General features: G+C 43.0%; 1 protein-coding gene across 6 annotated transcripts in view; it reads right to left on the bottom strand.

The window, feature by feature from the left end:
* PAK2 (p21 (RAC1) activated kinase 2) overlaps window positions 1-17,395 on the bottom strand; it is a 47,791-nt gene that overhangs the window by 18,629 nt on the left and 11,767 nt on the right. For 3 of the 6 annotated variants that reach the window (XM_055816882.1, XM_055816883.1, XM_055816884.1), the window contains 2 exons: window positions 5,925-6,135; window positions 130-230 (listed from right to left, as the gene is read on the bottom strand). In XM_055816882.1, the coding sequence (XP_055672857.1) occupies window positions 130-230; window positions 5,925-6,111 (288 nt within the window). In that variant the 5' untranslated portion in view covers window positions 6,112-6,135. Of the gene's footprint in view, window positions 1-129; window positions 231-5,924; window positions 6,136-7,691; window positions 7,716-10,315; window positions 10,572-12,716; window positions 12,864-17,395 lie in introns of those variants that run through there. The other 3 variants (XM_055816886.1, XM_027792709.2, XM_055816885.1) reach the window with 3 other exon arrangements.

Here is a 17,395-nt window from a genome sequence, read left to right as displayed (position 1 = left end):
ACACAATAAAATAATTCTTTTGATAAAAACAAAGACTAACTTGCACTTTATTCTAAAACATCGCAATGGCTTCACTACAGTGCTGACCCACAGATGTTTTCTGAACAACTCCAAGGCAGGGATACTTACAGTGAACTCTCCAGTAACAGCATCAAAGCCAACATGGATGGTGTGCTCAAAATCTGACGGTGGGGAGATTTCTGGCCTTTCCTTTTCCTTCTTCTTGCTTCCTGAAACAGACATTCAAAGATCTACTGAGCAAAGATTTAAAGTCCTATTGTCTCCATTTAATATAATCAAGCCAAGCATTACAACAGTTAGGATTAATGTAATCATTATTCTGTTTACTGGATGGAGGTCTTTACATAGGCAGCTCAGTGATTTGGTATTTTCAGGTTGGTATAGATTCACGTAAGAATCAACAACTTGTTCCATTCAAATCATTCATACTATGGTAGCAAGCAAGCAAGAGATTAAGAGCACCAGAGTGCAAGGAGCTCTTTTGAGCATATGAAATCTAAACATATGAAATGTTTACAATGCAAAAAAGGACATTTTAATATGGATTAAGAACACCACAGAAGACAACTTCAGTTCAACCTCAAGTTCACCCTAAAGACAGTTAAAACTCAGTTGCCTCACTGCTTCATTTCAAGGTAATTAATGCAAACTAGGACTTCCTGTGATGAAGATAAGTTTATAGTCTTAGAGCAATTACCTAATTTAAATTAAAAGAAAAAAAAAAGCCAGCATAAGTACCAGAAGCAGGAACAGATAATGAGAAGAACCATGTGCACAATCCAACCTAGATTCAATTACATTTGTAACATAGTTTATAATTCCAGGGGCTTGGGTTTTTTGTTTTTGGGGTTTTTTTGTTTTTATTTTTCCTGACAAAGAGAAAATAAAGAAAAATGGAAGACATTTTTCAGTTAACCCAATCTAAAATACACCATTCTGTTCTCTTTACTCAGAAAAGGTCCACAGTTAAGTTGGAAGGTTTCAGGACCCTGTTTTCTTGTTCTTGCCAAAAGCCTGAGCCCTGCTTTCCTTCCCTGCCAGAGGAGTGTACTTGCCGTTTGCTCTGCAGGTAGAAAGATGATGCTCAAGGCCTCATCTCACAGTCCTCGGCAGAAAGGCAGAGGCCTGGCAGTGAGCTGTGGAGCATGTCTAACCTGATACCAAGAAAACTCCATCTGTAATCCTGGGAACGCCTGTGGGCTCGCAGAACACACAGCTGAGTCAGCTGCATTTATTATAGCGTGCGTGGAGCCAGCAAGAACACCATAGTGCTCATAACCACAAAGGAAAGCAGCACACCATTTTGCAATCTAACTTGATTCCTTGATTTTATGTTTGTACATCAAAAAAAAAGGGGTTTTGCTTTGTTTTAAATTCACCTTAAAAATAAAAAGTCATGTTTCAGTACAGAAAAAGAGCAGCTAAACCAGCAGCACCCTCTTCGTTACTACATGGCCAAAAGTTACGGAACATGGGACAAGCATAGATCACGCTACTCAGACCCAGGGAATCTGTCTGAAATCCCCCTACGCTGGCAGGAGATGGACAAGAAGCCGAGGACAATACTTACAAGTGAAAAACCATGTGGGCTGCCTCCAGCTGAACAATGCAGTGGAAAGACACGGCTATTATAAACAGGATATCTTTAATATGGCTGCACAGGTCAGAGCCAAAAAGCAAATGGACTGTCAAACATTCCCATTAACATCAGTCACAGGACAGAAGAAACTTGCTTATGTGAAAACTTTAAAGAAAGAATTGTTTCTTCCCAATCTCTTGCAATTATTTATGTGAAAGTAAGGTGGGAAGGAAGAAAAAAAAGTTATATTCCTCCAGAAGGTTCCTGTTCGGGAGCACTTGAGACGTAGGTAACAGGAGCTGGTGTTCAAACCCTCCAGCCTGTGCTGCGCAAATAAACCCACTCCTTCCAAAAATACACAAATCTTATTAGTAGGCTAGGCAAGGAGACTAAAAATCACTCCTCTGCCCACAGGAACAGCTGATCTGAGCAGCACTTCAAACGAACACGAGCAACTCTTCAGTCAAGAGGCAAGTCCCGTGAGTCATGTGTTGGCAGGACATACTCGAGGCTCTTCGAACAAGGCCACTGTGAGGCCACGCTGCTTTTCAACCTCTGATTAGGTTTGCAACACAGTTCTGTCTTTAAATGGGCACCCCTTTAATAAAGGGCAATGCTCGTTTGAAACGGCAAGTCAATCTAAAATGCGGCTCCTGGGCCCTGCAGAGACAACAGCATATGTTCCCAGGAGTGGGGAGACTCGGTCCTTCAGAAGGATTTGGCGAATTGGAGAACTGATTAAGAAAGTGCCTCAAATACAGTTAAACTCTTCCCCAAATGAAGCCACAGGCATTCAGCAAGGTGTCACTCCAGGTGCTTCACATACCCTCCTGCATGGCAAACCCATCCTCAAGCATCCCTCACTTCCCGCCAGCCGACCTCTGTACGCAAAGCGAGAAACAGACACTTCCCAGCAGCCTGGTCGTGGCAGGTAGATGACTCCAGCTTTAGCGAGTTACTTTAAGTTTGAGTTACTGAGCTGCAGCTGAAACCACACTGAAATCTACCCCGAGCTGCAGCCTTGCTGGGTGATGCCCCACAGCACCTCCTTTAGCAAGTTCTGCTTGAAGACAAACATTTCTTGTTTCAGGGGACTGTTTTAAAGCTTTCCATAAACATACACACAGTTTCATTTGACTTCAGAAGTCTAGCCAAGGAAATTCATGGCAATTAAGTACTCTAGTAAAAGATGACTATCACTTCATTTATCCTAAACAATGAAACTGGGGGTGGGGGGGTGACCCTCCATGACTAGGTCATTAAATAATCCCTTCAAACAGATGATTATTTCAGTGCAGAACTAGCTCAGACTTGGGGCAGAAGCTCTGCATTGGCTAAACCCCATCGCCTGCAGTGAGTTCCCCGAAGCCCACCCCCCCCCAGCACCACCTCCTACGCTAGAGGAGCCTCCCAAGAGGGGGTCTGGGGGCAGAGCTGTGGCAATAGATGCGATGGAGCTGGCCAGGAGGGACCTTGCAAAAATCAGGTGGGCAGAGATCTGCAGAACAAAGTCAAATAACGTTAACCAGTAACAGCTCTGTTGCAGTAGCCTTGTAGATCTTCCTGTAAGGCATCCCTTCATTTTCAGAAAAGGAGAATTTACCATTTTGGTAGTAATTTCTTAACTTTTGCACTGGCTGGGGAAATTTTTCGCATGAACTTTTTTAATTCACATGTACTTTTTTAATCCAAGCAGGAAGATAGGATTTCTATAAAGCTTCCCAGCAGCAGATTTTTTTTTTTCCTTTAAAGAAAGTATTTAAATTGGCATTTCTAGCGAGGGTGCATCTCAGCCATGCTAACGAACAAAACAACTAACATCTGACCACTGTTTTAGTGCCAGAAAGCCACTGTGTCCATTTATATCCTGCTTACGTTTGACAGCCAGTTCTGCAGTCTTGAGGGCCAAAACCATTTTTTTGGATGTTTACATTATCCTTGCTGCAGGTCATCCAATCAAGAAGTTTTTTTCCTAATCGACAAAACACAACTTTCAGATAGTTTCTTTCAGCTAGGTAATTCAGTTACCATTTTTCCTAACCACATTATCTTACCATGCAGTAAAACCTTCTGCTTTTTTTCAGAAGGACATTATCTGAAATACTTTTTAACATCTAGAAAACACACTGACACCATTTTCTCTAAAACGTACTTTTCTCAACGGAAGTTATTTCTTCTGGTTTTAGTTTACATCACTAAATATCAGTAGGTATAAAGACAAGTATGCAGATTAATTTCCATCAATTTAGTACACATGAGTATTTACAGAGTGGTCTCAATAATCTTTAAGTGCTGGGACTCCAAAGCAATTTCAGATGAGCCAATACAACTCTAGACAAGTCTTCAACCACCTCCCCAGCCATTTCATCAAAAAACCAACCCACTGTCAAGATGGAAAGAGGAAACAGTCAAGGAGAAGTAAAGGCGCTATAAAATGTCACAAAGCTCTCCAGCTGCGCTGCACCCGCTTGCATTCACAATTTGTTTCAGAACACAAGCAAGTCTTATGCAGTATTACTCATCCAGAGCAAGGAAAACCTTCTTTCATGTGGGGTTTATGTTCTACTTCATTATATCCCTGTCTGTAAAAAAGGGCTACAAGTGCTCTGCTGAACCATCGATGGAACAACATAATGACAAATGCCATTCCAGCTCCTAACCCATTCTCCAGCCTGAAGATGGCCAGATTTGATCCTTCCCCAATATTTTCTTTCAGCACCCACACCAACAATTTCTAGGCATTTCCTCCCATGACAAACACCATAATGGTAAAACACCAGTTTCTGCAGTATCAAAGAGCTAAGCTAGAACCTGCTCCAGACATGTGGCACTGCACCCAGCTAGCAGCACCCAGATTCACCACCTTCACCAGCCTCAGAGGCCTGGAGTCTCTCTCTTGGGGTGCTGCCACCAAGCTGTGGTAGCTTCCCATGTTCTCCTTATAGGCTTACTTCTTTAAAGCTTACCCATGCCAGTAAACAAGACCACCACTTCCACTGCTGTAATCCAGCCATGGACAGTTATTTCACAATAAATGACCTCGTGAAATAACTACAAAAGCTACACTGGCCAAATCCTTCCATCCTCCAAAAAGGAAAACACGCCCACTGTTGAGAGCAGAAACACTGCCAGATCATGGAAAGCCAGGTCTTCCAAACAGCAGGAAGCCTGCCGCCAGCGTTTCTCTCCAGCGTGAGGCATGGCTGCAGAGGGACTGCTCACACAGCTGAAGCAAGAGTGAAAACCAGCCCTGGGGGAAATACTTAGCCAAGTGAATAAATAACCAGAGGAGCAAAGTCTCTTGAAACAGTCAAACCTGTGTCGGCATGACTGAACCAGTCCTGCCCAGCACATCAGCAACGAGGCGCAGGAAGCCAAGAGCAGAACTAGAAGACTTCAAAGAGCAGCAGGGTCTTCACCTTGTGCATCTTAATAGTAATCACAAAAATACTAACCGGTAGAGATTAATAAAATGCACATCAGTTTCAGGTCAGGCCTGTAACTCCCTGCACAGTTTTACCACACCAGATGTTAGAAGATATTTCTGTCTATGCACTATTTTGCTGTACATGGATAGAGACATCCCGGAGAACCAGGATCAGGGCTACAGCACTGTACATACATTCATCATACAGAAAAGAGGACAGAAACAAAGCACAAATACAGTCTATTTCATATATGAAATATACATATACATGTATGAAATACATGTATTTCATTACAGCAATTTTTTCCTCAGAAATAATCCTTGTTTGCAGCAATCCAGATTTTTCCCCCCCACTAGTAATTAATACTAGCAGTGCAGTTACACACACAGAAGGAATTAATTTTTCTCAATCCTCCTTCATGCACACTCCACCCTCACCACTATTTCTTTATTACCTTTTTTTCTCCTTAAGAAAACCACATAAATGGTTAAAATCAACGTGACACAACTTCCAAAACAGCTGGATGCTATTTAAACTAGCTATCTGAATTTAGCATAGCAAAATGGTAAGTAACACAATACCCAGGAATCACAAATATTTATTAGGGTTGTTTGGAAATGCATTACTTTCAACTGGGCAGCAAACATGAGAAGCAATAGGTGGTGGTTTTCCTCAGCAAGCTATTTAGTTTTTCGTACTTAGCATTTCATCTTCAAACATTACAGTGCAAACAGAAAGAACATCTCAGCTCATTGAACACACATATCCAACTTTCAACACTTCCTCCAATCCCCTACACTTGGACAGGCTGGACTCAAACATCTAAAGCGCTACCAAAATTTAGAAATATGCGTAAGGAATGCAAGTAGTAACCTTGGAAAATAGAGGCATCTTACCTTTTTCAGTGCTAGAGAATATGGAGATGATTTTATTTCTAGGTTTTCTCTCTTCTGGTACAGAGGGCAGGGGTTTCAAGCTGTGGTTGGCAGACAACTGGTCTTTGCCCCCTGAACTGAAGATAGTACTGCTCATCCGGACAGGAGGAGCTGGTGGTTTGTCTTCCAGTTCTCCGTTGTCAGACATGGTTCTCAATAGCTAGTGAAAACACTGAAATAGAAATATGTTTTAACATAGGAAGAAAGCATAGAACCCATAAACATAGCATTTCTTCTGTTGGCTAACAGAGAAAGGAGGTACAAACTCAACTCTGAGGAACGTTGCAAGCGCCACACTGGCAGACACTGATGTCTCCACCAAAGGAAGCGGATCCCTTTCTCACTCCCATTTCTGGGCCGCCCATTCACCTGCACAAGCAGGAGCATTTGTGGGATGGAGCAACAAATTTTTCCAGTGATGAAATTCACCCAGTCAAAAAGAAGAGTCAGTTCTAATGTGGCCAGATTCCCAGATCTGGCTCACTACCACAAAGGCTGCATATGTGAAAAGGACAGTACGCGTAAGGGTGTAAGTACAGTATCTTGTAGGTATAGCTCTAGCCCAAAGAGCCTCATCCTCTGAAGTCAAACACCTTTAAAAGCCTTAGATGCTTTCCTTCTTGTCGTTTATCAGACAAGATCTTGGGGAGAAAGGAAGAGCCTGTAAGTCATAATTCAGCACACTGCCCAGGTTAAGTCATACTAAGAATATCTCTACCCAAACTACGCAGCCTGCATTAAAGAGCATGGGACGAAGATCCACTGGATGCATTCCACTTCTGAGTGACTTGCATTGCTTAACCACTTTGTGCCACTCTTTCTCCATTTGTAAAAAGAATACACTGTTACCACAAGCCTCTGAGTCCTTAACAAAAACCTGAGTGAGATCACAAAGAAGTGGCTGCTAAAGCTAAGAACACAGCACAATGAAGTACCTACATGACATATTCCACATTCAAGAAAATCTGCACTGGTCTTTCTTCCCTCCCCATAATATCCTGGAGATTCTTTTCCGAGCACGAAGAAACAGGCAGCCTCTCTGCTACAGAGTAAACAGCACAAAGAACGATTTATAGAAATTACCTCTCAATGACAGCTGAGGAACAAATATGCCCCTCATTCCTCCATACGCTCAAATGATGAGCTACCCCAACACATCTCTGTGCTGACCTCCTCCTCTCACAGCAGTTTGGGAAATGAATGGCCTACTGATGTCTACCAGCTGCCCGTCATAGTCCCAGAGCGTGACTCTGTCCTAGCCACACCACTGCAGCAGTCATTATCAGTGTCATTTAAAAAATTCAGGATAAGACAGTGCAGAGCACTCTCAATTATAACACCTGATTTTCCAAAGTATAAAGATTGTGCTATACAGTGCCTCAGCACAATACGTATAACTCACAATGTGGTCTTAGCAGAACTAAAAACACGTGGACTGCCATTCCCTATCATTTCACTGGGTGGGTGAATACTGCAAAATCTGAAAAAAAAGAAAACCAATCAGGCTAGCAGCCTGAATTCAAGCAGCACAAGAGCACACTGTTTTATGTCGTAAAGCTCAAGACAGATTAAAATTAATTATCATGTAATTTCTGTTCAAATACCTTCAGAGCCACAAGCAGCACAAAGCAAAGTTCTGGCAGTGCAAGTAAAAGCTGGACATGTGCTAGCTGTCCCACCTACCTAAACCCTGACAGGGAACAGCAGTCAAAGCTGTGCAACACCCACCTAGACAAACCTGCCTCTGAGCCCTCTGCCTGATGAGGGAGCGATAAACAGCCCTGCAACACTTGAACATGTCTGCAGGGATGGTTGTGAATCAGACTGATTCCCATCCTCCAACGGTCTTCCAAATTCACTTGCTGATGGCTCTTTCAAATGTTGCAACTTAACTATAGGATCTTCTGCATTTTCCAGTATCTACGCTGCAATATGAGGAAAAAAATTTAAGAACCCTGCAAACGTAACAGCAGGTCTACCCACAGGGATTTTAATTCCAAACACTCCCCTAAGAACACATACTGTTTGCACAAAGTGCATGCCACCAATTGGAGATGGACAAACTTCTGGTCTGTACCACCAAATCAGATATATGGGATATATGGTGTTCAGTCTTGTTGAAGTTGGGCTTGGCATGATGCAGTACAGGGGACCATAATCCATTTCCCTTGTGCTAATTAAATCTCCGAAAAGAGTAGGATATAGGGTGTTTAGCTACCCAAATGGGAACAGACATAAAAGAAAGTGCTCCTCCTTTTGAACAAAGAAATACAATTAGATGGTTAAATAAACCATAGTAGATAAATAAGCATATCACAGAACTTTTAACACCAAAATTATATACTCTGTGAAGAAAGCAACATCATGAGCAGTGTTTTGTATTTTTCTGATATAAACCCTATTATTTCTTCCATCTGTGCAGGTTTTTTTTAAGCTGCTTGAGTAGCAAGGGTAGGATGTAAGGATAAAAACTAACCCGCATCTGAAACTGGACAAGCACAGACTTGGCCCTCCAAGCCCATACTAATTCCCCACACGCTTCCTTGGAGAGCGCAGTCATCAAATTAACAATGCTGTAATCAGGCTTCAAATTTAAAATAAAATTTAAAAAAAAAACAAAAACAAAACACATTTACTGCTCTTTTGTTTATATATTTTTTAAATAAAGTTCTCAGCATAGAAAAAATTCTTAATTTTCAGTGACACAAGCAGTGCAAGTCAGCTCATCACATACTCATTATTACAGCTTCTTATCTGAAACAAATTACTCCTAAGCAACCTGCGTGCTCAAGAGAAGAAATTTTTAAGCAACAGGCTGGACTCAAGTATATGGAAAACCAAAACTCATCCATTCCAGGAGAAAACCAGGCACTTCAGCAAACCAGCACAACAGCATCTGTGCAGAACCCTCAGAGCTGCAGCTCTGACCAGCTGTTCAGTGTTCCAAGGTGTTCAGGAAGACCCCTGACCTCGCTCGCAGCTGAGCCCAGCAGCAATACCGGGGGCTGCAGGAAGGCAGCCGAGCTGGGGGGCTGCTAGAACAGACTGGAGTGGCAGAAAGAGCTCCAGCATCGGCTTCCCACCAGAGGGACAGGCGCCGTCATTCGCAGTTAAACAAGATCCTTCAAGTTCATTAAATCTGTGGTTTAGCAAAATCTCAGGTTTTAGGAAAAACTTAAGAGACATGATTTATTTAATAACACAAAGTAGTATAATTTCTGAGCAGCTGTTTCAAAGGCCTTTGTTAAAATAAATTGCTAGATCCAAAACCATTCTGCAGAAAGGACCATTTCAATGCACAGCACCTTTGAATTAATTGTTTAAATAAATTACAACAGCTCCACTCACAACGGACCGCTTCAGGAAACGGAAGTCTAACCCTTCAGCCATCATTGGAAGTTAAAAATCAATCGTTTTGTTCAGGTTCAAATCCAAACAGCTAATCTCTTTCTGACTGCACTCTTAGCTGAGTGCAGAAGAAGAGGGCAGTTCCCTCCCCCTTATCCTTACCCTGTCTTCATTCTGCAGGGAAAGTTTGCACAGGATCAGGAAGCACTTTTGAAATTGCTGGCAGAGGTTTGGCATTATGGGCAACGACTGGAGGAAGGATTAAAAAAAGAAGGGGGGGAAAGAGGAGTGCAAATATACCCTGAAGCTCCTTTTTCTGCTCTCTCACTCTCCCGAAGAGAAAAAGGAGCCTGTTCATCTCTCAGCAGCTAGGCGTAATCGCTTTTGCACCATCACCCACGTGGCTGCCTTGCTGAATCATGGCTTGGAAAGGGACTTGCAAGGACCAGGGGGAATTTTCATTTTTTTCCAGTGCCTGCCAGGAGTCTGTATATTGGCTAAGGGGATGTCAGGTTCATATTTTTCTGACAGAATCAGACAACCCAATTAATGGTGGGGTTTTTCTGGAGCTTGGCTGAAAGACATTTACTAAAATGGTTAACCTAAGTTTGAGCAGCCTCATAAAAGTATGCTGAATCTGAAAGAAAGATGACTGAAGCAGCAAAGGTAACATATTGAAGAGGACATAATCGGGGGAAAGGGATTCAGTTTCATCTTTGCCAGCGAAGATAATACCAGTAATAATAATGTATTCAAGCACATCGGCATCTCCCCCACAATCACAAGTCTCACGACATTTAATTACAAGAACTAGAAAGCAATGGAATGAACCACAGAGACAAGCTGTGAAACTGCCAACAATACTTAACTACAGACTTCAGATAGATTCATTCCCAGCACAGGACAGTACTGCAACCCATTACACGCCAAAAAAAAAGACACAAAAAAGAACTAAAAGCTTTCCTCCCAACAGTTCTGCTGCTTACTCCACAAAACATACTCACAGGTACCAGCGTGGGTGACCACAAGGCTCCGATTCTCAGTCCTCATCTGCAGTATACGATACTACTCCCAAGAGCTGTTCCCTCCTTTTACCAAAGGTTTCTTGCCCTGCACCAGGGCAGCAAAAACGGAAGTACTCTCTTCGTCCTCGGCAGCTTTAGACATCATCATAACACAGACTGCCGCAGTTGAAGAACAAATGCATTCTCTCCTCTGCTGCAGAGGCAGCAAGCGGCCAGCCAGGGTCTGTGCCATCCTAAATCACTCGCTACCAACAGTAGGAGACCTGACCAAGTTCCTCAGAAGTGCAACTCTTCTCTTTCCACTTTTTCCGCATGAGGCTGTGGCAAGACAAGCACTGGGAAACTCCTTTTTTAGCTTAACCCACCCTCTTCCTCCCAGCCCCTTCCAGAGACCTGCAGTGACCAATTTGCACGTGCATTCAGAGTTTCATTTTTACAACAATCTTCTAGGAGTCAGTTCTGCTGCTCACTAGCTTTCTTCCTTTTGGGGAAGAAAAGGGCCCAATAACCTACAGCATACCCAGGCCACAGAAGAGAGACAGCAGTTCCTGTTGCTGCCATCAGTGTGAAAACACCCTGCAATATAACCCTGACAGCGAGTACAAGCTAGAAAGTAAAGTGAGAATTGGGCAGCATTTTCAGAAAGCTGAGGAACACAGGCTGCTGCAGTGCATTACTCTGAATGTTCTGGCTGTGAGTTGTTTTTTTTGTTGGTGTCCATCCCCCCTGTCCCTCCCCAATATTCCCCCTTGTGTGAGCATAAAGCTGGGCTGCTTCCTGACGAACTTCCCAAGTACAGCTCGTGTGCCATTCCTAGCTCCCTCGACCGCCCTCGTGATCGGCACCAAGGCTGCCAGGCACTCCGGTCCCAGCTGAAGCGGTGTGCTGGTGTGCTGGCTCGGCAGCAGGCTCGCCATGGAGGCCCCTCTCAACCGCAGGGCTGCTATTTAGTTCCTCTGACTTCTAAAAAAGGACGAACATTTTTCTTCTCAAACTGGTTTGCAGAATGACTAAAGGGAAATAAAATTAAACTGAAGACAATTTTCCTATCTGCTACAGTGCACAGTCACATTTTCCCTGGAGCACTCGAACAGATTCAGTTTTAAATACGCATTATGCATGCATACACATCAATCTCACAGCGTAGTACTGTAAGGACCAGAGCAGGGGTAGGAAAGTGGTACCACGCATCAAATTAAACAGCTGGTGAGAAAGCCCTCATATCACAACGAGTTGAATTTGTCTTCTTAAGATGTTGATACTAATGTATTTCAGGAGCCTAGGCTGCGTCTGTATTGCACTGCCTGGGATCCAAAGCAAAAGTAAATTGGACTACAGCTTAGGAAAAAAAAACCAAAACAAAACACATGAAGCTCTGAGCTGTGTGATAACACATACATAAATTCCTACTCTTGGCATACAACATCCTGGCTTTGCACTGCATTTAAGCAACAGACCTCCGAGGAGCCAGAACTACGTCAGTGAAATAAATCAAATCCTCTGCATGAGCATACCCTGACAGGGGGCTCACAAAGCTGCAAATTGAACTCAGTTCTGTTTACTGCAGGTAAAAATTACTCGGGTCATTCACTATCAAAGGGGCAACACAAACATCAAATTTAAGTCTGTTTTGCAGGGTTGACTAAAAAGCAGAAGTAACTAATTTCAGGCTAACAATGCATTAAGAAACATAACCACTTTGCTTTTGAAATCATAGTCCTTGATGTGCCATTACATTTGCAGAAGCTTATTGAGACACCACCTGAACTGCTGCAAGGAGAATGGCACAACAGGCCAGACACGGGCAGCGGGCACAGTGCTTGAAAGCAATGCAGCAAGAGCACCTGGTGTCCGACCGAAGGAACAGAGGAAGAAAAATTAACATATCAAAAGTGAAAAAAACCCTGATGGTAAAGTGCACTTCCCTGTCCCTGCTGCAGCAGAGGGCACCCGGGTTGAGAAAAGTTACCCTTACAGCAATCTGTATGGCGGCAGCTGTCATTTGCTGTCTTCCTATGGAGCCCTGTAGGGTGTTGCTGGCAACATCTGTCACACACAAAGAGCAGCATCCGGGACAGCCAGGTCCACAGCAGAGGAAAATAGCAAAATAGGTGTCTCACAAACAAATCTCCGAGGCAGAAGATGTCAAGTGAAAGGAAGCACAAAGTAATTAAAAACAATACAATAAAAGAGCTAGTGTGTGATGCTCCAAGAAAAGACCCATGTGACAAGACATTTAAAACAGTCATGTGCCACACTGGGTTTGAATTATAAAAACTCTTGTTGAAAACGTCTGCTGACTCATTCCCAGTCCGTTGACCCCCAGTGGTTTTGGTAGCCAGCTGATCTGCAGCCTCTCCACACCACCACCTTTTAATACCTGGAAAAACACTCTACTGGAGGAGATGAGACTTGATGCTTCATTATTCTGGAAAAGAGGGCAAACAGATCTATATATCATGCAGTTTTTAAGTGGAGATCCAAGGCTGCTCGTTTCATCAGATATTCCATTTTCTTGGATCAAAAAGATTTGGAGTCTAAAAGCAGAATTAAACAACTGCCTGAGTATTTTTCTTTTCCCCCTTTCTCCCCGCCCCCCTCACCTTTTTTTTTTTATTTTTAAACAGGCTCCTGTTGAGCAATAGATTTCCTGTGATTAGCTCACTTAGTACTGATTATAGCTCACTTCCTCCCAGGGATTAGCTGAAAGCAGCTTTCTGACAACTTTTTATTCAGATGCTGCTACCTAGCCACAGCTTACTTCCTGCCCCATCCTAACAGCATGTTAGTTCAGCAGCTCATCAACTTGAAATTATTTCACCACTGCTGAAAAATTCACAGAACCAGCAAGTCTCAGGCTGTCTTCTCCACAAAAAGCAAAACTTTCCAACTTGAAGCATTTGGATCCATGAGATTTTTTTTAATCCAATCCAAAAAGGAGTTTTCTGGAACAGTATGAGATTACCTTCAGAGACAAAATACTTACGTCTTCATTTCAACTCAGAAAAGTTGCACAAAAAAACCCAGCAGTAGCAGGTGAAGAATTACTTTCTCACAGACTGGGCAAACGCAGTCAGAGTTCTTCTGCCTGCCAGAAAAGGACTTGTGCAAAAGCAAGAACAAGAGTAACCTTAATAATGGCCAGCAAGAGCCAGCAGTATAATCTGTTCCACCTACAGTTATTAAAAACACACACAGATGCTCTAATGCAACATGCAGCTGTCAAAGCCTTTCCACCTCTTAAAAGGCAGGCATCAATCTCCACGGGACTTGCTGAAACATCCCTTTCCAGCTTTAGGGGATCCCAGATAAAAGTGTTTGGTCAATGCCAAACCACATACCTGCAAAAGCCACCAGTTATTTTTATTTAACTTTCCCTTACAGGGAGGGGAGAGGAAACTAGACTAACCCAAAATACTCCAACAAGCACAGATCTCCCTAATTTACAAGCACAAACAAGCAAAATACCCCCTTCAAATGATGCAGTTGAGAAAACACCAATAAAAAATATGTGATCACATAAATTTCTCACAAAGATATACAAAAGGTCACATATTAACCAAACGGACTGCTCGGCACAAGCCTGACCCACTACTGGAGCCAGTAAATTGCCAGCTTTTTTTTTTTTTTTTTTTTTTTTTCAAAATTAACAGCCACCAAGCACCAATTTGCCTCCTTCAAAGCAGCAGGGCTACAACCGTGAAGTTTCTAAACAGGTCCTCTCTTGCTGTCTTCCTTTTACCACTGCATGTGACAGAAGCGATGCATAATGCTCCCACTCTAACAGTAGTATAGGAGAACCTCAGTCTTCTGCAAAATCAGACTGGATGATACATATAACATACCCAGTTAAATTCTTTCCAATTTGCCTTTTTCCGAGCCCTCAATTGCCTTTTGATTTTTGCCGAGTCATGCAAATAGAAGGGAGAACGTAGCACAGAGAAAAAGAACAGCCATTTAACTGCCAAGTGAAGAAGAGAGTTAGGGGGTGGGGGGGTGGGAGCATGGTTGAACAGAAGAAATAAAAACAGAAAGGAAACTACCTTTTGTTCACTAGAAGGAATAATCTCTTGAAAACTGTGATGAGGTGTGCTTACCATCAGCCAATTTATGGCAGACAAATATTCATGGGGTATTTGAAAGGGTTGCTAGGGCTGCCTAAAGAAAAATATTCTTCAAAACCATTGCCAAAATACGTTACAACCTAAAGCGATTCAACTATTTACTCCTTAAGGCACTCGGCAGATGTGCAAAGTCTTGCACTGAAAATGAGCAACCAGTCCGCAAAAATGTCATTTTTTAAATAAAAACAGATCCCAGTCTAAGAAGCGACCAGTGGTAGGCATCATTTTGTCATCCCCTGGACAGCTAACACAAATAAGCACGTTCCAGCTAGTGCTTCTTCACCACGCAATACTTGCAGGTAATCCAGCCTCACCCCTCAATGCAGGGTACATCTTCCATATAGTCATTGACAAGACAAGTGAAACAGGTTACAATTCTAAGATTCTGGCAGCCTTCCAAAGTGGCAGATCAGATTCACAAAGTCTGTATATATAGCAAAAAATCCCCACACAAACCAAATCAGCAATACCAGAAAACCTGGTAAGGACTTCTCCCTAATTTTCAACTTTTTTATTATTTGAATTGGGGAAAGGGTGATAATTTCTCAATTATCAGCTACTTTTCTTACTGAAAAAAGTATCAACAGGGAAAACTCAGAAGAGGCACAGACCAGAACAAGGTGCGCAAGAGTCCTGATAAAAAAAAACATTAGTTCATTGAAAATACAAGCAAATTGATACTTGACTTCACTATATACTGCTGCCACCTGCAAGTCTTGTGATACATCCCCACTTCCTCCCTTTAAAGCATTCACAGCGATCAACTCCCACCTGAATATTCATTTCTGCTTCACTAAATGTATTTGGCACTATTGAACTGTGTTGGCATATTGTACCACCAATGAACTAGAAACCTCTTCTCTGCTTTATCGCCTCTGAAACAGCTCAAACACCACTGACGACAGTAGCATGGAGGCCTCAGAAGTAACCTCCCAACTGCCTTTATTTCCCATTTCCCCTAAGGTTGGCAGGAAAACTTACTCGACAAGGTTATGACGTCATTATTGCCAGCTGACGACAGCAGCACACAGAAACGAGCCAGCCAGCCGAGCCAACAGCCGCAATGCCCATTCCCACCTTGTTCCAAGAGGCAGCCCTGGCAGGGCCGCAGAGCGCAGTGGAGGAGGAATTAAATGAAGCGGGACCTATTTCCACCCTCCGGGACCTATTTCCACCCTCCGCTGCAGGGATGGGTAGTTACCGCCTACCAGCTGAACCCAGGCCACACTTCGTTTTATGCAGCCCACAGCCACAGCTTTCCTTCAACGAACCATTGTGCAAGACTGCATAATGATAACGTACTCAAAGGTGTTTGAAAAAGCCTATTCAACCCTCAACAAGGAAATTACTTACCCCTGCACTACCTACTTAAAAATCTGACTCAACTAAAGACAGACGAGACAGCCCGCAGCCCGCACATCACATGCAAATCCATGATTCAAGGTGTTTGTGCTTACTCATATTTCACTAACTTAGAAGACACTTTTCAGCCTTTATTTTCATGAGCTGAGGTTTTCTAAAGATCAAAGGAGAATGGGAAAAAAAGGGCAAGTAGGGAAAGTGTACAAGAAGAAAAAAATTAAGTCTGCATTTCATCATTGAGATTCTCTCTTAATTAAACTTGGCATTTACAGACAGGGCGGGATCACGCATTCCAGAGCAAAAGTTATTTGAATAAAGGCTACTCTGCATGAGGTACCTATACAGCTTGGTGCACTTTTATATTTCTAACAGTGTTCACAGCCATTTAACCTAGCTAACCACCACTCAGTAAGGCAATATAGTTCTAAAACCACCAGGCTACTGATGCTGTGCGGAGCAATCACCAGTAAATCTAACAGAAAGCAAAGGCTTTTTTAACCTCCGGAAATATTACTGGGCAATGGTAAAACAAGGCCATGGCTTACTCATCCAGGTTAGAGGTCCAGGGCTAACTGGAAAGAGAAGAGGAAACATGCAGTGTGTACCAAGGTGGCAAAAAAAAAAAAAAAAAGCCAAGCATCCAAGATTAAGGGATCCATCACTCCCTCATCACACTGGTAGAGCTGTCAAGTTTCAGCTATGGAAAAAAGGAGTAATAACAGAAAAGATGAAGGGGAAACAAGAGAGAAATAGTTTCCCCAAGAAAAGCTATCTTTTTCATAAGCAGGCAGAATAGAGCTCTTTCTTTCTCTCTAGTGGCTGGCAAGGCTTGCTTCAGCTGCAGCTACTGCTAGCCGGTAACGGTAACTGCATCTCCGCTCATCAGCCCTGGGGGCCAAACACTTGACTCTTCACACAGCGCTGTCAAACAGTGCTGGCCTGGCATAAAACCTCACAAATGTGAAATTCTGCCTCTTCCAAGTTGGTTTTCCCAGCCATGGTGCACACCAGTGGATACCAGTACAGCGAGCTGCTAAATGATTGCAACCACTTGGAACAGTTTGCCAAAACCCCTATGTGAGCAGCCCCAAGCCCGAGATGCTTACTTCTTCATGCTCACACCGAACATAAATTCAGCCAGAAAGAGCAACGTCTACAGGCAATCAAATGCAGTACCTGTAAATACAAGCAGCACTTGAGCATGGCAACAGGCCTTTCAAAAAAACCCCACGGAGATGGCTTGAGTGGACATAACTCATTTCCTAAGCATATTCTAGCAGCATCATACAGAAGACTAGAGATCATTTCACCTGGGAAAATTATATTTCATTTGTGCCATGACAGACAAGTACAATGATTTCTACACACTCAAACGCCTACATGAGCGGAATTCCCTGAAGCATCCCATTTCTGCACCAGGCAAGTTCACTTGCCACTAGCTGAAAAAGCTGTTTGTGGCTACTATGCACAAACTGTACAAGCCTTAAGCCCTTTCAGAAACACACACAGCTTCTAAGCCTCACTGTTGCCAGAATAACCTAAAAGTATAAATAGGTGCAGCCGTCTCCAAAGC

This window comes from Falco peregrinus, chromosome 12, assembly GCF_023634155.1.
Source record: "Falco peregrinus isolate bFalPer1 chromosome 12, bFalPer1.pri, whole genome shotgun sequence".
NCBI classification, from domain to species: Eukaryota; Metazoa; Chordata; class Aves; order Falconiformes; family Falconidae; genus Falco; species Falco peregrinus.
The sequence above is the reverse complement of the archived record's forward strand: the minus strand, read 5'-3'. Positions and strand labels throughout refer to the sequence as shown.